This window comes from Halichoerus grypus, chromosome 5 (genome assembly GCF_964656455.1).
Source record: "Halichoerus grypus chromosome 5, mHalGry1.hap1.1, whole genome shotgun sequence".
NCBI classification, from domain to species: domain Eukaryota; kingdom Metazoa; phylum Chordata; class Mammalia; order Carnivora; family Phocidae; genus Halichoerus; species Halichoerus grypus.
The window spans coordinates 7,906,346-7,929,314 of NC_135716.1; the positions used below are offsets into that span (position 1 = coordinate 7,906,346).

Here is a 22,969-nt window from a genome sequence, read left to right on the forward strand (position 1 = left end):
TAATATTCCCATTTTACAGATGTGGAAACAGGGGCCTGCATCCAGCTAGGTTACACACTCAAGAATAATGCAATCAGTAAGTGGTGGAGCTGGGATTTTGATCCTTGTCTCTTGTAGACAAAGCTACTCTCCATCCAGGACTCTGGCCCTTCTCATTGTCATCCCAAACAGAGGGACATTTTTGCCCCCTTGTCCTTTTTCCCCCTCACTGCTTTGGTTATATAAATCTGCGGTTAACGTGTGTAGCTATCAAAACTCAAGCAAAATCCTTAAGCTGACTGAGCATGAACTTAGCAGGAGGAGCATTTCCCAAGTTCAGTGGAAATTATTGAACCACGGAGCAGAGAGGGTAAGGAGTTGAAATGCAGGGTTTCTGTGGGTGATGTTTGTTTTGCTTTTTAGTTCTTACTTTGCATGAAAGTGAAGAATCTGAGATTACACTTTTTGTTTTTGTTTTGTGCTTTGCTTCGTGTGTGTGTGTGTGTGTGTGTGTGTGTGTGTGTGTGTGTATGTGAGGAGAAAGAAGGGCCAGGGAGGGGTGGGAGGTGATCAGCCATTCATTAAATTGTTGGAGCTGAAGTGTCGGCTAAAAACCTGTGATTTCGTCTTCAGCTTCCTTGTATTTTAGATTTTTTAAGTACTTCTGGAAAAAAAATGAAAATTGGATTGTCCTACGTTAAATTAAAATCCCGTCTAATAGTGAGCGGTATATTCTTTGGAAATATTGCATTTTTGACAGCACAAGCGATTACAAACAAATCAATAATCGGAGAATGCTGAAGAGTCTTCCAAGCTCTGGCATGAAAAGCAATTAGTGTGGATGGATTTACTGTTATTTATTGTGATGAGGTAATTGCCTCCACGCACGCCGTTCTTGAACTTGTGGTACCCCACGGTTTAAAAACATTTATTCTTTTAAATTGTTCAATTTATCTCCGGCCTTATTTTATAAGAGACGGCTTTGTGCTTCTCAACTGATGAGCAGACCTGGCTTTCTTCTCTCTGGCTCCTTAACCCCGGGCTTGGTTTTGTCCCTGTCGTGGCTGAGCCTGGAACGAAGTCCCAACCTCGTGTGCTCAGGCTCATAAGTCCTGAAGAGATGGGGCCGGAAACAAATCACGAGACTCCTCTCCTGCTCAGGTGGTGCAGCGTGGCCTCGCCTGAAGGTTCAGATTGCAGACCACAGTGCGGAGTACCTAGTCGGCCTGGATTGTGTGTCGCCGCTGGGACGGGTGGGGGGGGGGTGTTGATATTCTCATTCACACTGGTAGCACTGCTTTGAAATCCTTGCTACAAACCTCTTTAAAGGCTGACCATCAGCAACATACATCTGTGGAAGCCTGCTTGCCCCTGGTGCTCCTTAGGATGCATCCCTTTCGTTTCTGGTGTGTGTCTCTTTGCTTCTGCCTGAGTGTTTCTTTTCCCCCTGGCCTGTCCCCTGTGACTGTCTATGCGTCTAGGCTCTTGTGTGGATGTCACTCTGGGGGCAGTTTACCAGTCCCCACACGCGGTTTGTGTTCACTCCTGAGCTTGGGCTGGAGAAGGAGGTGAGGGAGTGAGTATTCCAGAGGCAGATGCTCTTCGGGAATTTCCCTTATAAGCCTCGCCATGTGTCTTGTAGTCTTTACGGTCCTGGTCCCTTTTCTTTCGAGTACGCGTGTTTTTCCTTCTGAGCGGCGCACTTCCCAGTCTCGGCGTGCAGGTGCAGCCTTTGGCAGGGGACCTGCCCAGGGTTTCCCTTGCTGCGGGGGGAGGGGCCTGCACGTGGCCCTGCTGAAATGACTGTCCGAGCAGGCTGTGGGCAGCACTTCAGTCTACCAGCCCATGTCCTCATCCAGAATGTTCCGGAAGGGCCACTGGCTTTGCTGGCTGACCATGTGGGTAAGGGGACTTGGCAGGTCTGAGATTCCATGTGGTGACACTTCTCTGAGTGGGAAGTTTCTCATGAGCACGTTGACCACTGAGTAGGGAGCAGAAGGCAACAGCCGGCCGGAGTTCTGTTTTGCGATACTGTAGTACCCAGAGCTCCTGTTGGTTGTAGCGGGCAGCCCGACAGAGAAGGGAGGACGTCGGCCATGGCGCCTGAGCTCGGGGAGCGCATGGTTGGCCTGGGAGGGGACGCCGCCTCCCACTGCAGGGTGGAGGGCGGAGGGCGGCATGAGCGCAGTGTTCCAGAGGGCGCTCCTTGTAACGTGAGTTCCTTGGGGTGCTGTAGGTGTCGTGTGGAGGGATTACAGCATGCAGTGATCCTCAGACGTGTTTGACCACAGAACTCCTCCTCTTCTCTCCCCAGTGTGCCTCCCAGCACTTAGGTTTTGTGAAACAACTTGGTAAAAACTGGTTATCAGATAATCCAAAAGTAGAAAAATGGTACAGTGAACCCCGCGAATAGCTGTCCCTCCCGTGGCCTCTGAGCACCCTCGGAGTTACAGCTCAGATCCTTCAGGTGGCTCCGCGTGGCTGCCCCGCCTGGCCCGGGGCTTCCTGTCCTCCGCACACTCCCCACCGCTCTCCGCGGCACACAGGGCGCGGCACGCCCTCCCTGCGCCTGGCTTCACACCTCCCCCTGCGCACCGCCCCCCCCGCCCCCCCCCGCTCTTCTCCCGGAGGCGAGTCTCTCACCTCCTCCCGGGCTTGGTTCACATGCTTTGCTTTTCTCCCTGATGCTTGATCTGGCAGGTTACGTATGACTTGTTTGTGATGCGAGGATGTAAGCTCTGTGACGCACTGTGTTTTAGTTTGTGTTCTCTTCCCAGCATGTAGGCAGCACTTAATAAATACTCGTTGAGTGACCCGATGAGTAAATGAGTAAATTCTGTAGAGCTTCAGTGGAACAGATGCGTCATAAAAGAAGCTAGGTAAAGGCAGGACTCCGAGCTCCTTCGAAGGCTTGTAGCCACAAAGACACAGGGTTCAACAGCTCTTCCATTAATGGGCCGGCCCAGCTTGGGTCTTCGCTCTGTCCTCAGTTCACTCGGTGGGCCTTGAGCCCACAGCGCTTTCCTTCTCTCAGAGTAGCGAGGGGCAGTGAGGTTAAAGAGAGACCAAACACATGTCATCGCTTTAGAAGGGAGATGCTCAGTCCCAGGGGAACCAGGCATGGTCCCCAGGGCAGAGGATGCTGTAGACGCCCTGCTGTGAGTCAGGCCCTGCGTGATGTGCGGCTCCGTCAGCCCGTCAGGAGCTGTCCTTTTAGCAAAGAGCAGATCTCATATCTGTAAGTGTATTGTTTTCGAATGTTGGGCGCAGACAGCCTTGCTTCATTATTATATTATGTTCAAGAAATCTCTCGGTGGAGATTCCTGTCGGAGGGAGTGTGGGTAATCTTTTTCTGCTGTGTTCTCTGGAAATCTATGGAAATGCAGGCACGAGGGCTCTTCAGTAGCGGTGTTGTTAACTCGGTCTGACTCGGAGTTTTGGAGGCAGCAGCAGGTGGGCTTTCGACGTGGGAGGCTGTGCAGAGCCCCGTCCCTGAGGCAGGAATTTTGGGGAGGCCAGGGGAAGAAAAGGTGAGTGGTTTGTGCCATCAGAGCTTGTATGTGCTGGGAATATGACTATGAAAACAGCACCATCTTGTTGATCCTGTGATTAGCAACAAATCCACTTGCAAAACTGAAAATGTAAGAGGAAGAGTTGCAGAGATGGTCCGTCCGGTTCATCGACAGGGAGACGGCCCTGCAGGGGGGCTTGTCTGCAGCAGGCCTGTGGGCAGTGCGCCCTCCGCCCAGGAGAGTGGCTGGCGCATGCACTTCGGGGTCAGACGGACCTTCGCTCGCACCCTGGGTTTTGCTGATGACTGAGTCTGTGTCCTTCCGCAAACCACTTAACCTCCCAGGGCCTCTGCATCCCCATCTGGAAGAAGAGAAGTGATATGTCCTCCCAAGGTGCTTGTGAGGCATGTGCTGGAGACCCAGGGATCCCAGTCCTCATCCCCAGTGGGTTCTGGTTCCCCTCCTCACTCCTGGGCTGCTTCTCTTGCTCCAGATTGTCAGCCTCATACGCAAGTGTTAGGCAAAAAGGACCGCTCTCACCTTTCCTTTGAATGAGGCAGTTTGCCCCGAGTTTCTGTGTGGAGACAAACAGTGATAGCAGTCTGATGAGCATCTCCACGCAGGTTGCTTTTTTCACGTTGTCACGACTCCTGGCGGTAAAACGAGGAACTGTGCTCAGGGTGCTCTGGCTCCAGAAAGCCCCGCCACTCAAGGTCGCGAGGAAGGTTCTGGGCCACAGAGCTCTCCACAGCCAGTGGTGGGGAAGCATCTGTTGTGACTGTTGCTTTCCAGAAGTAAAATCCAGGGAAGACCTCCGTTGGAAGAAGCCCTGATGGGATGGACTGCTTCATCCGTCCCAGGTGTAACTGGGATCCCGGCTGCACACTGCTCGGGGCGGCGACGTGCTGGCTCGCAGTGTGGGGGCTCAATGGCCCCTCCGGTCATTAATGACAGCAACTCCATCTCCCGTCGAGTTTTCTCCTCTTGGTAAGTGCTGCCGTAGATCTCCTAGGCGTCCTGCCCCCAAAGCCCCAGGGAGGCTCCTGCTTACGTAACCCCAGACTGTCTCCACCCTGTGTCACTTGATTTAAGGCCGGCAGTGCCAGGGTTACACTCAGTGTTTCCTCCCGGCCTGTCATCGGGCCTCTAGCGGGACGTTCCACCAGTCTTCTCGCTGGACGTTTAGGTCCTGGTGGATGTGTCAGGACAGCGGCCCAGTTCCAGTGTCACCGTTCTCATGCAGATGAGAGACAGTAAACCCGGAAACTGCCTTCCCTGTCAGGGTGGGAGCGTCATCCTTAGTAGTATTAATGTGAATCACGGCTCCTGCTTGTTGGGCGCTGTGTGTCATTCTAGACACGAGACGTACGTTTTCTGTACTCATCGAAAAGCTTGTGAAGAGGGTTTATTTTTTTTTCGCATATTTACCCATTGAATCATCCATTCCGTTTTTACTTTTCCTACTGTGAAATGGAACGTACATCCAGAATATTGCACACGCATGAACGTGTGGTATGACGGATGATGCGTGCCAGAAGGGGACGGTTGCCTGTAGTCAGCCCCCTCCACGGGGCCTTCCTGAGCGCACCCCTTCTCTCTCCCAGAGGCGACCCCCAGCCTGCCTTCTCTTGACAGTTACCTTTCTGTTTTCTCAGTGCTTTTACCACCCATGTACGCGTCTGTAAACAAACTAATGTAGTATGGCGCACATCTACTTTGAACTTGATGTTGTATCTATATAAGGATCTGTACGTGGAATTTATGTTGTTTTGCATGCTTGTTTTGAACTTGGCTTCTTTGCTGGACATTATGTTGGCGAGACTGCCCAGTGTTCTTGCCTGTAGCTCTCCCTCCCTTCTCTGCGGTGTCGCGCTCCGCCGTGTGAGCGGCCCCTGCTGTGTGGCCCCAGCCTGGTGCTGTCCACTGTTCCGCTGCAGGTGGGTGCTTGGCCTCCGTCTGTGCTGCTGCTCTCCCGAGCTCTGCTCCCCTGCGCCGTCTACACGTGCACCCGGGTGTGTGTGTCCTCGAGAGTGTCTGGTGTCAGCACGCCTAGAGAGGACTTGCGGGGCGTGGGGCCCGCACACTTCAGCCGCACGCGGTGATGCCCAGCTGCGTTCCAGGGTCGTCGCACCAGGCTGCGTCCCAGGGTCGTCGCACCAGGCTGCGTCAGCAGCGGCGGGTCCACACCCCGGGTGTGAGCGCTCAGAATCGCCAGCCCCGTGCGCACGCACTGTCTTCTGTATGTGGTTTTGTTTCGTTTTCGTATCGTTAATGAGGTAGAGGCCCTTTTCATATATTTTTTGGTCCTTTGGATTCCTTTCTCTCTCTCTCTTTTTTTTTTTTTTTTGATATACCATCCAAATACTTTTCCATTTTTCTGTTGGGTGGTTTTGTTCTTATTTGTGTTCAGGAATTCTTTATATACAGTTGACTCTTGAGCAACATGGATTTGAATTGCATAGTCTACTTACATGCAGATTTTTTTTTCAATAAATACAGTATTGCAAATGTGTTTTCCTTATGATTTTAAGTAACATTTTCTTTTCTCAAGCTTGCTTTACTCTAAGAACACAGTGTATAATAGACACAATATGTGTTACTCAGCTTTATGTTATCAGTAAGCCTTCCAGTCAACAGTTAACCTAGTGGTTAAGCTTTTGGGAAGTCAGAAGTCGTATGTCGATTTTCAGCTGTGTGGGGTTGGCACCTTGGTCCCACATTGTTATAGGGTCAGCTGTATTTTGGGTGTGGGTATTTTTTGGTCACATGTTGTGAATACAATCACTTGCTCTGTGGTTTTCCCCACTCTTTATAATGTCTTTTATTTATTTATTTTTAAGTTTTTATTTATATAATCTCTACACCCACATGGACTCAAACTCACAACTCTGATATCAAGAGTTGCATGCTCTTCCAACTGAGCCAGCCAGGCACCCCCCTTTATAATGCCTTTTAAGGTTCTTGAGTTTAAGGGGCACCTGGGTGGCGTTGTTGCTTAAGCATCTGACTCTTGGTTTTGGCTCTGGTAGTTACCTCATGGTCGTGATCTCAAGGTCCTGAGATGGAGCCCCATGTTGAGCTCTGTTCTCAGCGCAGAGTCTGCTTGAGATTCTCTCTCCCTCTCCCTCTGCCCTTCTCCCCACGCACTCTCTCTCCCTCAAACAAATCTTTAAAAAAAAAAAAGTTCTTAAATTTAACATCATTTGAAAATAAGTCTTACCCAGAATTTTAGTTTTTGTTGTTCAGATGGTTTGCTGGACTAACCTCACGTGAATCGCTAACAGAGAAAGGTGATTTTCTTTCTCATTTAGCTACGCAGGTGTGGTAGGGTGTCCACTGTGCCGGGCCCTGGGCTGGCTCCAAGGACGTGCAGACAAGTGTGGTGTGGATTCTGCTCTCAAAGGGCCGCAGCCTGTGGGGAGGAGGAAGTGCTGGTGACAGTCACGCTGGAGCAGGATCAGCGCCACGGGTTTTACTGGGTGCTGGGGGAGGGGTGGACAGCAGAGGAGAGGGAGAACTCCCATGTTCCTGGGACTTAGGGAAGGTTTCCGAGGAGAAGGTAGGGGGAGTAGCCTGTGAGCTAAGACTTCTGAAGAAGAAATAGGAGCTTGTCTGGTGAACGTTTCCCCTCTTAAGACCTACAGGACAATGCATAGACATTTTTGGTAACTTGGGAATAAAGAAAATGTAGACCTCATCAATTTGGCTGAAATCTGTGAAGCATAGCAGTGTTGTCTTTCAGAGCAAGGGGAGGAGTTAAGTGGGGAGGGGATGTATATTCTTTCGTGTCATCCCATGACTCATGCTTTGGGGATCTAGGATTTAAGGCTGTGCTTAGAATGAGTGGATCAGTGCAGAATACAAGTGGATTAGCCTGCTCATTCAGGAAAGTCTGGTTTGCACACACGCGTGTTGTATGACCTACACTAAGACAGCCACATCCTCTCTTGTTTTGGTTCATGCAGTATTAGGATCCGTCGGTTCTTTCTCAAGCTTATTGAGAAGAGACAGAGCCTGCCCCAAGACACTCAGGTAGAAGGAGGACAGTGATAGAGGGCAGAAATGGACACCTCATAAAACACCCATAGGGGGACCCATCTGGGTCCCAAAAGTTGTCCTGGAGGTTAGCCAAGTAGAGGAGGGCAGGGTGGAAGTGTTGTTAAGGAAGAAGGAACAGCCTGACAGCATGAGCCACGTACGCGGTGGCTCTGCACACGTCTGCCCCCCCCCCCCCCGTCAGGCTCTCAGGTGACCTGGAGGGCCCTGGGGGGAGTGATGCAGACACTTGTACTGGTAAGAGACCTGTCAGGGACTTGAGTCTGGTCTATGGCTGTGCTGCCTTGGGACGGTCTGCTGGTGGGGTGTTCTGCCCAGAGGACAGACCGGAAGGGCCCCAGTGCTGTTGGAGCCTAGTGATGCAGGCTGCACGTGGACAGGGCCGTGGTCAGAGAAGTCACAGGCCCCAGCAGGGAGGTGGCAGAGGCTGTCTTAAGTGCAGGAGAAAGCCGTTGGGCAGTTTGAGCAGAGACGTGACATGGTCCCTCTGGTGTACACCTTTAAATGATCTTTCTCGGGAAGGGACTACAGAAGGGTCAGTGAGGAAGCCTGGAGACTAGTGTGGGCCATCTGGCCATCCCGGTGGCTGCGGGAGTTAGTAGGAGATAAGGTCTCCAGACTCAGGCCTTGAGCCTCAGACACTCACTGAGCCCCCTGTGCAGGCGCTCTCCTTCCTCATGAGATGCTCTTGGGCAAAAGTCAAGCTCAGGACCTGGGGCCAGTTTTCTTTTTTTTTTTTTTTAATCTTAACATTTGCATGTTTCTAATTACTTAAAACATGCATTCTATTCTAGAAATCCTGGAAAACATGGAAATGTATGAAGACAAGTGAATGACGTGTACATAACCCTAGTCGTGCCCTCTGCTCACTCTCTGATGTTTCCTTCCGAATTCTCGCAGGCCTGCAGGAATCCGGGACCTGGCAGCTTCGCCTTAAAGCGCTGGTCTGGAGGGAGTGTTCTCAGGTCAGCTCGGCTTCAGTAGTCCTGAGCTTCCTCCTTGTAGGCGCTGTTCTAGGTGCTGTACTAAAGGATCAAAACAGACTGAAAAGCAACAAAAGAAATTATGCCCTCCTGGCCTTTATTCTCATGGAGGGAGTAGACCATAAGCACAATAAACAAATCGAATGTTCTATTAGAAGGTAATAAATGCCATAAAAAGCAAACCAGTCGAAAGCCATATGGGGCGCCGGGGCAGGGAGAGGGGAGACCTCACGGGAACAACGGCATCGGACTGTGACCTCTACCACATGTTGCGTAGAGTGTCAAGGATACATCACCCCGGGGAGCCTGGGGATGCAGGCGGGTGAGCCTAGTTTTCTGGGGCTCTTTTCTGAGAGCATATTGGGTGGGAAAAGCCCACAGAGTGGTGCGCTCTGATACTGTAGCTTCACCACGTGGTGGTGGTGATGAGGATGGTGCTGAGGACGGAGCAGACTTTTTGGACACTTGCTCACATCTGTGTGACCTCTGTGGCCTCCCCAGTAATTGCATGTCGTCAGTTTTTTCCCAGCCCCGATTTCCGAGGAGGAAACCGAGAAGCCAGCAGTTCAGGTCTGTGCCCGAGGCTGCGTGGCTAGTGGACGGTGCCCCTCGTGCCGTGAGGAGGTGGGCCCAGCTGTCCCAGCAGAAGCTTTGGTTTGCCATTGGTCCTCGCTCAGTCTTGGTCGGTGTTTGGGGACTGCAGTGGTTTTCGCTCTCGGCCGAGGGCCCGTGTCAGGAGCCCCTGCTACCCCCTGACCCTCCTTGTGCTCAGAAGTTTTTGAAACCTTGTCTTCTTCCTTCTGTGGTTTGGCCACTGCTGTGTTTTATGGCCTGTTTGCTACTTTCGAGGAGCTTCCCTTTGCCCTGCTTTCGGCCCGGCATCCCTGGTCATGCCGTTCCCAGGAGGGAAGCAGTGGGATTTCAGCGTCCTCGCCCCTTGCACTCCGGCCTCGGAAGGCAAAAATGTAACCGTCTCTTCAGCTTTTCTTCTTTGCCTGTGTAACAAACACTTTATTAGTCTTTGTAAATCCTAGGGAGATTGTTTTTTTTTTTTCTTGTTGGTAGTGTTTGCTTTTTATGGTTAATTTTCTGATTTTTTCCCTATCATTTTATGCTATATCCTTTGACTCTGAAAATGATCACGGCGATAATAATAGTCAACATTTACAAGATGCTTGTGGTGGGGGGCCCGCTTCCAGCCTCCAGCCTCAGGCCAACCGGATGCATCCCTCTGTGACCAGGCTCCTTGGGAGGGTGACAGGCTGCACAAAAGGGGAAGCTTCTCTAGGAGGGAAGGAGGGAAGTGGGGTGACACCCAGCAGGAGGTGCTTCTGAGGATTACAGTAACAAATGTGAATGCACAAACTGATTAAGTACAACAATCAATGAGGCCTGATGTGTTTTATTTCTCAAAGCAGATTCGGTCTCTCTCTCTCTCTCTTGGCACCTCATTTAAACCCTGTCAGGTAGGCAGGGAAAGTTTGTTTTCCCATTTCACAGATGTGGAATCAAAAGCAAGGGGTTTTGATGAATTGGGTTGGGGTGTCCCAGCTGTTAGTGGTGTGCGCAACACCCGGACCCCAGACTCCCAGCTCCTGGTTCATTCACACCTTCCAACGCCATGCTTCTACCTGTGCATGATGTAAAATGCTATGGTGTCATCATGAAGATCTCTGCACTGCAAAGTTGTCCGCATTCTGATAGCCTGGCTTCCATCAAGCACGGTCTAAAGTTTCTTGCACCAGCTGGCCCACTTAATAGAGGTTGTAACAATTGTATAATCTTTTCCTGAATTTTAAATCTAAATTCATTTAGATACCAGTTAGACTGGTGGTTTGTCTTCTTCCTTATGTCATCTTTATCTCTACATCAACTTGGTTGTTAAGGTTAAGAAGTCATGACTTGTGGTCACAGATTTCACCCTGCTAGTCATCCAGAACCTTCTTCCGGGCCACTACCCTTTTCCATCCTCCCCAGAGAGTGGTGGGCCCAACACAAGGGCCAGGCTCACATCTTGATCCCTGTGCTTTTCAGTGTCACTGCATGCCCAAATGCCGTACTTGGTTCCCCAGATGACAGCGCCATCTTGCCTGGTGAGGGCCTTCCTGCTCACCGTGAATGGAAGCCAGCAGAGCACCCTCCCCTGCCTCCAAAAAGCCGTCCCGTGCTTTGCAGTTGGTTACCAGGGTCACAACCTTGGACATCACCTCATCACCAGCTTCTCGTCTGTTGCAAAACCTTCCTCTCGATGCTGATGGGAAGTTGGATTAGCCTTGCTTGCATGCAGTTAGAGGCCCAGAGCCCAGTGTCACGAGTGAGATAGGACTGCCTGTCCTCTTCTGTTTGCAGTCTTCCTGTTTGAAAAACCAGGACAGTAAATCCTCCAATTGTGAAAAGTAAATCTGAGAACTTTGAGTTTCAGCCTCAATAAATTCAATTGCACTTTCTCTTTCAACTCAAATTAATGATCTTCATTGTATCTTAGAGAAAAATTCTTGAAACATCATTGAAACATGACCCAAAACCCAGCTGCTGCCCCTTGCCTTCTCTCCTTGACCTGGCCTTTGTGCTTAACACGTTACTGGGATTCTTCTTAGTATGGCCACTGTTGCCTACTCCCTAACAGCCCAGTCCCACAGACCCTTGTTAGGCCTTACCCTAGTGGATTTCTTAGTGCATTCGACTCTGCCATCCCTCCCTCCAGGAAGGGCGTTATTCCCTAGATGCTGTGACCCCACCCACCCCTGATTCCTCCTGTCAGTCTTTCTTGTCCTTTTTCACGAGCTCATCCTCTTGCCTCTTCCCTGTATTCCAGGGTGCTGTTCTCATGCTGCTTCTCTCTTTACACATCCTCTCCTGATGGGTGTTCCACCTTAGGGCCTCGGTTAGCTGCCTATGCTCAGATCTCTATCTATAGCTCAGAACTTTCCTGAGTTAGGACTCATTCTCCATTCTTTCTGGAAGCACCCTTCTGGATGTCCAGAGTTCTCCACTCACACTGTCCCCTCTCTCCTTATCCACAGCTGGAGCAATGCCTTCCTCCTGTGTCGTCCTCATTGGAGACTTGGGGGTCATTCTGGGGGCGCCCCACCTTCATCTGCCCACACTGCCCCTGCCCCTCAGTCACCGGGTCTGGCTGGTTTTACCTCCCCCATCTCTCTTAACCCATCCCTCTCCCTTTTCTACTTTTTTGTTCCACTCTCTCATTATAGGTCCTATAAAAATATCTGTATTATTTATCCATAATACACGTATATATCTATATAAGGATAGATAATCTATAATCCATAGGTCTGTATTATAGATGTATTTGCATCTCTTGTCTTCACCCCTGCAACAACTAGACAGTTGGTTCCTGCCTCCAGTCTGTTCCTTTCAAATCCACCGTCCATTAACTTCCAGAGTGGTAATTCTAAGTGTGAAGACCCCGGGGGAGACAAATGTCTCCTGAAGCCACCTTGCTGGCACGTCCCACTGTGATCTGGTGGCTGTCTACTGTGTCTTCTCCACCCCCAGCGGTCCCTGCCCAGGAACTGTCCACCCTTCTCCCAGCCCGCCGTGGCACCTCTCATTTTTAGAAGCTGGTGGTTAGAACTGGGCTGCCTTATGTTTGGGAAATCCAAGAATACCACACCGTGCCTCTCCTGATGGAGCTCCCAGGGCAGATAGTTGTTCAGGAAATACTGGCAAATGGGAGATCAGATCACCTCTTTATTGCTGGGGCCCAAAATCCAGTGCAGACCACTGGTCAGGCTGGGAGACTGTGATACTTCCTGTGACTTCCTTAACCATTCTGCACCACAGTTTCCTCCTCTGTAAGACTAGGATCTATCCTACGGTGGGGTAATCATACCTACCGTAGTAGGTGCTTGTGAGACTCATAGGAGTTAGTCCACACAAAACACTGAGAACGACCTGGCCTGTGGTCGCTTTCAGTGTATGTTAGCTAAAACAGTCGTAAGTATTATGTTTGATTGCATTTCTTAATAACCCCAGTGTAACGCTGAATAGCAGGCGTGCCCTGTGGGTGATTCGCTCTATTTTTTGGCCACAGTAAAAACCTAGATGTTTTGTTCCATGCGAACTCCACTGTTGTAAGGTGCTTGTAGCTTCCTCCTAACTTTTGGGCAGATTCTGGCCTGAAAGCTCTCAATAAATAACTTCCCTTTGAAGATCTGGTATCATTCGCTATTTACCAGTATCTGACTTAGACACCAAGTTCTCTGATTTAGTTTGCCCGGAGAGCATCGCACTCTGCAGCTGACATCTGCATCCCCAAACTCGTGTGAATTCAGAAAATCCCAAATCTCTCCCTCTCCCTCTCCGTCGTCACTGTGTGCCCAGGGTGGGAGAGTTGCTGACTCAGGTGAGCAGTAAGTACACGCTTCACGAATGAAATCTCAAGACTTGCAGTATTACTAGTGCTGTCAGACTTGACGTCTGACCAGCGGCGTAGAGATGTCATCTGCGCTCTCTTCCACCTCTGTCCCCAGGCCTGTGACAGCCCCAGCAGAATTCCCTGCTGACACGTGGCAACACCTCCTCACAGGTCCTTGTTTTGTCTGAAGGGCCCAGATGCGGCTCAGTGACCACAGTTACGGGGAGAAGACCCCGAGCAGAAGTTCAGTGGTGATTGACTTCACCGAGAGGTTGCAGTGGGCCTGAGGCTGTGGAAGGGCCCTGAGGGAAAGAGGCAGGGCGGCGCGTCTCTCTGACCCTCAGTGCTGGCGAGCATCTGCGGGGCTGCTGACCTCCCCGCATCCACCAAAGGCTATGATCACACGCTCTCGGAGGCTACAGAATGTCCACGTGGAGCGAAGATTGGCCAGTCTTTGAAAGCGTCTCCCCCAGCTTTAAGAATTGAGGATTCGGGTAGAAGTTGGTGGTCAGTCTGTCACAGCTGGGCTCACCTGTACACTTTGTGTCTGTCTGCTCACGTTTTGGCCGTTTTTCTCCTCATTAGCAATTCTACTGAGGAGCAAGTCCTGGGAATACAAGAGTTGAAACTCTCACAAAGCAGTTGATGTGCGTGGCCCCAAGAAGGGTGAAATTGTCTCCGGAGCCTGGAGTTCGGTCTGTAGGACCCGTTCTCGCTGTGGCTGCCCCTTCCTGCCTGTTGGCCCACTGACCACTCAGCGCTAGTATTAGAGTGTTTTCGATTGTTCTTTTTGATTTCTGTGTAAATGCCAGTGTTCCAAAGATAATTTCATAATATTTGCCTATTTAGGAGATGAAAGCACTTGAAAATGTTTTAGCTTCTATTTTAACTTTGCAAATAATCACATGCTGACATTTTGGACGTCTTGTTCTCTGCTCAGTAGATAGATGAGAGAGCCTGGTTAATTTTTGCCTTTGTTCCAGGTCCCTTTTGTTTAATCAGTCCTTGTGGGCTGAGCCACAGGGCCAAGTGCAGCACGTACCGTGTGGCGCAGAGCATCCCGTGACCAGAGAGTCGCCTTGTGGACGGTGGAGTCCCTAGGGAACGTTTCAGGCTTTCTCCCTGCTTTGACTTCCTTGTGTCTTTCTCTCTGAGAACGGCCCTCCTGGGAGTGACGGGATTTCCTTAATAGGCCAGGATGGCGCCTTTCTGTGTGCTGGGGTGGAGCAGGGTGAATTCTGAGGAGGCTTCTGAGGAAGCCTGGACAAGACTTAATAATTAGTTGAATCGTAAAAGGAAGAGTATAGGATGATGATCAGGTTTCTGCTTTCGGGTGATTAGCTGATTTTGCAGAAAGTGAGTCTGAAATTGTGTATGTTTATTTGGAGGGGCCTACAGAGCATCCCTGTAGAAATACCTGGAAGACGGTTGAAAATTCCTATTTGTGGTTTGGGAGAGATCACAACTGGATATATATCAAGCTGTCAAAATGATCATTGGAACCACAGCAGGAGAACAAACAGGCCCAAGGACAGAACCTTGGAGAAAGCCAGCATTTCTCATTGTCCCACCCAAATCCCCCGCCATGGACTGCTCCTTCTCTCCCATCCCTGTGGGCCAGCAAGCTGCTCGTGCTCCCAAACGGGCCCTGAATGCACACTTTGGGATTCATGTAGCACTCGGCTGGACAGTCGGAAAGCACGTGGTTCAGAGGGATACTGTCTTGATTGGGAGTCAGGGTGTGGGACACGACCGTGATCCAGATGTCTGTCCATCACTCATCTGATGGCCAGGTCTCACTGGGTTCCCCAAGGGGCCTGAGCGGCCACCCCTTTCCTCCCCACCACTCATTCTGAGCCCCCCAAAGCAATGCAAGGTCGCAGCAGGGCTGCATGACCCATGGCATCCTTATCTTGAAAGTGTTTGCCCTGCCCAGGTAAGGGGTTGGAAATAGATTGACCAGGTGGATTTCCCTAATGGTGGACAGCTATGGGTGGATACTTACGTATATGCATGTGCTTGCAGGTAAATGCTGTGGAGGAAATGATTTAGTTAAAGAAGCAATTACATTGGGGAATTAATTGTGAGGGGAGCTACTTTGAAAGACATTCACTTGAACAACAGCAAAAAGGAAAATGATCGATTACTGTATTGCTTTTTTTGTTATTTTTTCTTGAACAAGAACTGGAGCAGACAAAATAAGACAAGAAATGAAAGCATCCAAATTGAGCAGAGACCCTGCCTGCTCTGGGGGCACCTTGCATGGTCCCCGCAGAGGCAGGACTCAGCATCCTGAGGTTGCGTGTGTCCCCCCCCCCCCCCCCCCCCGCCCCGGAGTGTTTCCCCAGGGGGCAGCCTGCTCATCACAGGCTTTGGGATGTCAGACTCCCTGGGGTGGGAGACTAGTGGAGGAAGACATTGGGGCGAGTTACACCTCTCCTTCCCTGGAAGCTCGATCCCCCCTGGGGCTCCCCCTCCCTAACCCGTCCTCCTTGTCCCTGCAGCCTTTCCGCTGTGCCCACTGCCACTACTCCTGTAACATATCCGGCTCTCTGAAGCGGCACTACAACCGGAAGCACCCCAACGAGGAGTACGCCAACGTGGGCACCGGGGAGCTGGCGGCCGACGCGCTCATCCAGCAAGGTAGGCAGTGTGCCCCCTGCATGGAGCTGGGCATCTTACAGCTCAGTCCGACCCCTGGGCGTCCTGTTCACTCTCCATCGTCGTCATTGTGCTCCACCTCCCCACCCCCATTGCTGTGGATCAGCATTCCTTACTGCCTCACCAGAAATCTGAAGTGAAGGAAAGTCATCATTTACCCACAGTTTTTACTACCCTCCCCACAACATTCAGTATTGCCTTCTGTTCTTTGTCTTCGTGGACCTTTTTCAGAAATGAAAGTTCCTGGCTAACATGAACATTTTGTTTTCTTTTGACACTTGGTCTCCCTTGTTATAACTCCCAAAGGCTTTTTGGGATCTAGCATGCAGTGTCAGGACCTCATTTATTTAGCCATGCTCCTGTTGGACATTGTAGGGTTTCCAGATTTTTCCTTTATTGCAGTTATAAATAATGCTATGGTAAACGTATTTGTAGGTGAGCTGCTTTTGATGATCCAAAAATATTTATTGAGTGCTCAGATTACTTATTCATCCTGAAAAGGATAAACCATTTAGAACATTTAAACGAAAGAGAATGGATGAGGGGTGTCTGGGTGGATGGCTCAGTTAGTTGGGCGTCTGACTCTTGATTTCAGGTCATGATCTCGGGGTCCTGAGATGGAGCCTTGCATTGGGCTCCGCACTGAGGGTGAAGCCTGCTTAAGATTCTCTCTCTGCCCCTTCCCCGCTTCTCGCTCTCTCAAAAAAAAAGAAAGAAAGAAAGAAAAGAGAATGGATGAAAACCGCTATTTTTGAAAAGTATGAGAGATTTTTTTTTTGCTGCCTGTTTCAGTAAATGATCACATATTCCCATTTGAGAAGGTTTAGCTCATGTGCTGTTGCCAGACAGAGAAGTGCTGTTGTATTTATATCCGCGCTTCACTAATTCAACTAAGAAAATGATAGCCACATAGAGTACAGCCGTTTTTACAACTTCCTGAGTCCTGTGACTCTTGGAAACCACGGACCGTTTTAGAAATCTGCCCCCGGTAAACGTGGGTGTGGGATGCTAACTCTGCAGCAGCTTCGGGCACTCTGAGTTTCCGGTGCAGAGCGAGGCTCCGCTCGTTGGAATCGCCATGAAATGCATCTCAATATAAAACAAATGAATTGACTGAATCCTTCAGCACTTTCGGTGACAGGGCTGATGTATGGAAATAGATAACAGCATAAAAACTCAGGATAATTTTAGAGCCATTCATCTGGGGTAACGGGGCGTGTGTGCCTTGTATTTTAAGGACTGTTTGCTGGAGCTGGAGCCCGGGCTGGTGTCATGGGGGAGCCCTGGCTCACCTCCCTGCCCTCCTCCCTTAGCTGTGCTTTCAGGCGAGTTACCCAGGCTCCCCAGCTCAGGGCCTTCACCTAAAAACGGAGCTGATAGCGGCCACCTCTCGTGATGGCGGACAGGGTCAAAGGAGAGAACATCTGAGTGGCACTCAGTACATTTTCATTCTTTCTTTTTTTTTTTTTCCTCCTGAAAACATCTAAGATCTCTAGAGCCATTGCATCATTTTTGATGACCCCCATCCAGGAATCACAGAGGAGAGAACGAATTGCCTTAGAGTCACCGTAGATTGCTGGAGAAGCAGGCTAGACATTCCTTTTAACATTCCTTCACACTGTCGGGGTGGGTTGGCAGGAGACAGACCCTTACTGTGGCTGCTGGGACAGGCGTGGGGCTCTGAGTGATGATCTTATCACTGCTCTCTGCTTCCAAACTTTCATCATTGCCTTGCAGTGCCGAACTGCTGCTTGCCCTACATTTTCAGTTAGCTTCCTCAGACGGTCATCAGGTGGCATTCCCTGACAGGGTCTGGGTTTTAATTTTCATCTTTGCAGGGGTGTTTCTGGTCTTCTTTCGTGTGTGTGTGTGTGTGTATTTCCAGTGCCCCCTTCAGGAGACCTATTGAGGAAGGAAACAACTACATGTCTCTTAGCTTGTAGGAGATGTTGTGCCATTGTGTTGTGGCGGGAGGCTAGTCTGAAATCAGGTAGCTGGTTGAGCATGGACGCAGCTTAGAAATCTCAAGAGCACGAAGCTCACACTGTTCCCCTGTCTGGGAGAAGGAAGGAGAATGGAGGGGCAAAGTGGGATGGATGCAGTTACTGTGTTTGGAATGCTGGGTCCTCGGAAACCACTGGAATTCTTCCTTTTCTTTTGATTAGTTTCAAGTTATTTCTGCCCCCGCTCAGTTCTGTGTTTCTCTTCTACTCATCAGGAAATATCTTCATGGGACTTTATAATTTCTTGTTTTGATAAAGAGGAATGTGTTAGAATAACATAATTAACAAACCGTGAACAAAATGTAGTTTTTCTCCAAATGATGGGGACTGCTTGTCCATCAGCCGTATTAAGTGGTGTCACGCTGGGACACAGGCAAAGCCATCGGTTGTGGACAAAGGTTCTCCTATCCACAATGCTCAGGGATTTGGGAAGGATGTCCGTGCACAGTGCTGTGCAGGAGGTAGGGAAGGGGCCTAAAAGGCTGAGATGTTTCTGTTCCTCGTAGGTTTTAGGGGAAGGTAGCATGGTGCTCTCCATGGAGTCCGGGTTATTTTCAGTGGGCCTCAGAAGCCCTCTGGAATGGTGGCTGCTCAGGCATCCACCAGCGGCGTTCTGTACATGTTTACCTCCCAGGGGCAGAGAGACAGGAACCTGACTCACAGCATTTGCCCATTTCTGTGGTGGAGGGATCTCTACTGTGGCCCATTTTAAGCTACCAGTGTGATGTCACTAACTGGGAAGAGGTGTGCACAGCCGGCTTGTGAGCTGGTTGAAGCCAGCTCCAGCCCACTTCTGGGCCTCAGGGCACAGGGCTGACAATGCCAGCAGTGTGTCCACCGGCCCCTCAGGAGGCACCAATTCTCTGAGAACTCTGGTGCTTTCTGGTAATTAGACTTGTCCCGAATGCTAGGTACATGTTTTATTCCCTGCTTCTATTTGATGGACTTCTGATCATTCAAAGGCAGGTCAGACAATCTCTTGCTCATTTTCTTAGCCCATCGCTTGTTCATTAATATGGGTTGGAGGCATTTTCCCACACAAACACACATTTTTATGTTGTATTGCTGCAGTGGGCCTGCCCATTTTTCCTCTTGAAATATGCCTGAGTAAGTTAGCTCAAGAGCTCGTTCCCTAGATCACAGGTTGAGAGGCATGAGATACTTTGGCACTAAGCTTCACAAATTATTAGCTCACTCCTGGAGCTCATAGCAGGATAGAGCTGGGACTGAGCAGGCTGCTCGTTTTCCAGTGACCTCAAAGTGGTCCTTCAAGTCACTCCAGATTGTTGACATGAGTGCAGGGAGGCGGGTCAGATGGACTTGGAACCGGGATGTCTGATCACTGTGGCCCTGGGATGACTTAACTTCTCTGAACATTGACGTTCCACATCTTCGAAGAGGAGGGGCTCATACCTACCCAGCGGTAGCTACAGGGATTAGATATTATGGGACCACACCTTATCTCTAAGGTCCCAGACTGTGCCTGACACGTAGCACTTAATAAATGGCTCACATTTACAGTCCTGTTCATTCCCATGTTCTTTCTTCACCATGTATCTCTTGGACTCTAGTTGCTCAGCACTGCGCTGGACACTGGGGTACGGGGGCATTTATCCCCGGTGTGGCCTGGGCTGGGGATGAGGGCTGGGAAGCTCCTCCAAGGCTCCATCTTCTGACTGTAACCCAGCAGGTGCACTGCTCACAGGAGGAGAATTCGAGGCTTCTCCTCGGTGCTGACCCTTCTCCCAGCCCCCGCTGTTACAGGGTCATTGAGGCAGGGGTAGTGGTTGGGACGGGAAGCAGTGAGAGGAGCAGGCTCAGGGAGAAGGCTTCATTTGCAGCATCTGCTAAAATCTTTGCATTATTTTGGGGGCACCTGGGTGGCTCAGTTGGTTAGGCATCTGCTTTCAGCTCAGGTCATGATCCTGGGTCCTGGGATGGAGCCCTGCATTGGGCTCTGCACTCAGCGGGGAGCCTGCTTCTCCCTCTCCCACTCCCCCTACTTGTGTTCTCTCGCCCTCTCCCTCAAATAAATAAATTAACAAAAAAATGTTTGCGTTACTTTGAACTACCATATGAGAAGAATGTAATTGTGCGTACGTATGCATCTTCGATGTATATCCGTATCTTAGCTTTTCACACCAAATTCGGGGAAAATAGCATAGGAGGAAATCCAGAAACTATCAGCTAACACAAAAGTCAGTTGTCTGATTCTGGGACATTTGGATTTTAAAAATTGTTTTTATTAAGGCCCAGATTCCATATATTACTGGCAGGTGCTTCCAGTGCTGTGATGTCATCATGCGTGTTGTTGGTTGTTATATGTTAATTTCACTCTCACAGAGGCCCTGTGCGGTTGACATCATCATTCCTGTTTTTTTTTTTTAAAGATTTATTTATTTATTTTAGAGAGAGAGTGTGCAAATGGGGGGAGGGTCGGAGGGCGACGGGGAGAGAGAGTCCCAAGCAGACTCCCACTGAGAGAGAACCCCAGTGTGAGGGTTGATCTCAGGACCCTGAGATCCTGACGTGAGATGAAATCAAGAGTCAGACGCTTTGCCGACTGCACCACCCAGGCGCCCCTCACTGTTCCTGTTTTAAAGTGAGGAAACACAGAGTCGAGGGGGGAAATGATCAGCCCAGGCAACAGAGTGAGCACGAGCCACACCCAGCTCTGGATTCAGAGTCTGGATTCTTACTGCTGCTGGGCCGATGCCCCCTGAAGTTTGTCTCAAGTGTGCACTTGTTAAGGAGGAGGAAGAGGGGGAAGTGGCATGGTCCTGTTCTGGGACAGTGATCGTTTCGCATTGGCTAGTGGTCACATAATGCTGGGTTGAAAGGTCGGACACGTGGGGTGCTGTTGACTTTTTCTTATTTCTTTGTCTCCAGGTCTAGTTGCTGGTCTGACCCAAGGCTAACTCTGGGACCTGTCTCTCTTTCAGTGCTTCCCTGTGGTTGTCCAGAGGATCTCAGATGCCAAGATTTTGGGGAGCGTGTAAAGGGACCAGGAGGAATGGCAGAGACTTGTTTAAACTCTTGTTTCCCTAGTGGTCCTCACTGGGGTTTGGGATACCAGCCTGCCTAATAATAAAATGCACTTTGTTTTTCCTCTGCTGTTTTCCCTTACACTGTTTTTCTTGAACGTCTTCTGGGAAGCAGGGCTGGGGTTTGAGAGAGACTCAGATACTGTCTGACAGCATGCCATGTGACCAGGGCCCTCCACCTAGTGCTTGCACAGGATTAAGATTACAATCCTGCTTCTGAGCTGGGGCTCTGGCTGGGTCCCAGGACAGGCACTGAATTAAGAGACAACAAGAAGTGAGAATGTTCACAAAGTCTGATTGCACATTTTACTTCTTAATATTGTATAATCAAATTGCTCTGTATCCACTTTCCTTGATAATTGAGCTCCTTTGGTCCGGTTGCTGTTGAGTGCTTGTATTAGTCTCTTACTGAAGCTATAACAAATGACCAGAGACTTGGCAGTGGTTTAAACCACACAGATTCATTGTCTTACGGTTCTGAAGGTCAGATGTCCAAGATAGGTCTCACAGGCTGAAGTCAGGTTTGCTAACAAATCCGTATTCCTTCTGGAGTCTCCAGGGGACAGGCAGTGTGTTCTCCTGCTTTGTCCAGCTTCCAGAGGCTGCCCTTGCCTGGAGCCCCTTCCTTCCCCCATCCTCATGGCCAGCAGGGGCTGTGAGTCTTCCTCCTATTGCTTCTCTGTGACCCGTCTTCTGCCTCCTCTTTGTAAGGACCCTTGTGATTACATTAGTCCTGCCTGGACAATCCAGAATAATCTCCCCATCTCAAGGTCCTTGACGAATCACAACTTCCATGTCTCTTCTTGCCATGCGAGGTAACACTCCCCTGTTGCAGGGATCAGGATCTGAATATCTTTCTTTTGTTTTTCTTTTTCTATGTTTATTTATTTTCCATCATAATAAAAACCCCACATACTGTCTTTGTTGTTTATCTATGCACATTCCATTTCACATGGTCAGCTCCTGGGGGCCAGGACCCCCACCTGTTTCAGGTGGGGTCACATTGTCAATAGAGCCCAGGCCAATTTACTGACAGGTCCCCACTGCTTTTTTTTTTTTTTTCAGCATTATTGGGGTATCATTCACAAAGCTGTAAGATATTTAGGATTCTCATCCTCTAGTCAGCTAATAAAATCCTTTCACTGTTGTTGAGAATGTTTTAAGTTCTGCTCTCTTCGTGAACTTCAGTTATCAGCGATTGTCACCGTGTTTCACATTAGACCCTCAGACCTTATTCATCTTACAACTGCAAGTGTACAAGTGTATACTCTTTACCAGTCTCTCCCTACTTCCCCTGTCCCCCAGCTCCTGGCAACCACTTTTCTGCTCTGTTTCTGAGTTCAACTTTTTTTTTTTTTTAATTTCCCATATAAGGGATACAATGCAGTATTTGTCTTCTCTGTCTGACTGACTTCCCTTAGCATAATGTCCTCTAGGTCCGCCCATGTTGTCGAAAATGTCAGGATTTCTTTCCTTTTCATGGCTTACTAATATTCCTGTGTGTGTGTGTGTGTGTGTGTGTGTGTGTGTGTGTGTACACATCCCGACTCCTTTATCCATTCATCTATTGGTGGACACTGAGGTTGTTTCCATATCTTGGCTATTGTGAATCACATTGCAGTGAACGTGGGAGTACAGGTATCGCTTTGAAATTCTGTTTTCATTTCCTTCCGATATAAACCCGGCAGTGGAAGGGCTGTATCATATGATGGTAGTATTTTTAATTTTTTGAGGAACCTTCATACTGTTTGCCACAGTGGCTGCGTCGATTTACATCGTCACCAACGGTGCACGAGGGGCCCCTTTTCTCCCTGACGTGAATATCTTTGGGCGTCCATTATTCTGCCTACTGGAGTGCCTTTTTTTTTTTTTTTAAGATTTTATTTGTTTATTTCAGAGAGAGAGAGCACAAGCAGGGGGAGTAGCAGAGAGAGAGGGAGAAGCAGGCTCCTCGCTGAGCAGGGACCCCGAAGCGGGGCTCTGAGATCATGATCCAGGCCAAGGCAGACACTGAACCAACTGAGCCATCCAGGTGCCCCTGGAGTGCCTTTTTTCTGAAGATAAGAGCTTTAACATTTCCCCCTAGAGAAAACAAAGCCCTTAGAGTTTTAGGAAGTGGCCTCTGGGTCACATGAGCAAGTGCCAAATTCTGGTATCTGACTGCCCAACCCAATGCTCTGTGCTGCTCCAGGAGTCATGTTATTGGAAATAAAGTTGGATTTTCAATAAGGTCACCCACCACAAAGGAACAAAGATATTTTAATGCCTAAAACTCTTCCAGAACACTGCATTCCAAAAAGAGCAAAAGATGCCATGATTGATTTTTCAAATTGCGCCTAGAGTTCTGTGCCTT

General features: G+C 49.6%; 1 protein-coding gene across 7 annotated transcripts in view; it reads left to right on the forward strand.

The window, feature by feature from the left end:
• Positions 1 to 22,969, forward strand: part of ZFAT (zinc finger and AT-hook domain containing) — a 199,637-nt gene that overhangs the window by 138,794 nt on the left and 37,874 nt on the right. For 5 of the 7 annotated variants that reach the window (XR_013447667.1, XM_036086345.2, XM_078071973.1 and 2 more), the window contains one exon: positions 15,413 to 15,551. Coding sequence is in view for 6 of the 7 variants with exons in the window: in XM_036086345.2 (XP_035942238.1) it covers positions 15,413 to 15,551 (139 nt within the window). In the remaining variant the exon portion in view is untranslated. Of the gene's footprint in view, positions 1 to 15,412; positions 15,552 to 20,461; positions 20,684 to 22,969 lie in introns of those variants that run through there. The other 2 variants (XM_078071974.1, XM_078071976.1) reach the window with 2 other exon arrangements.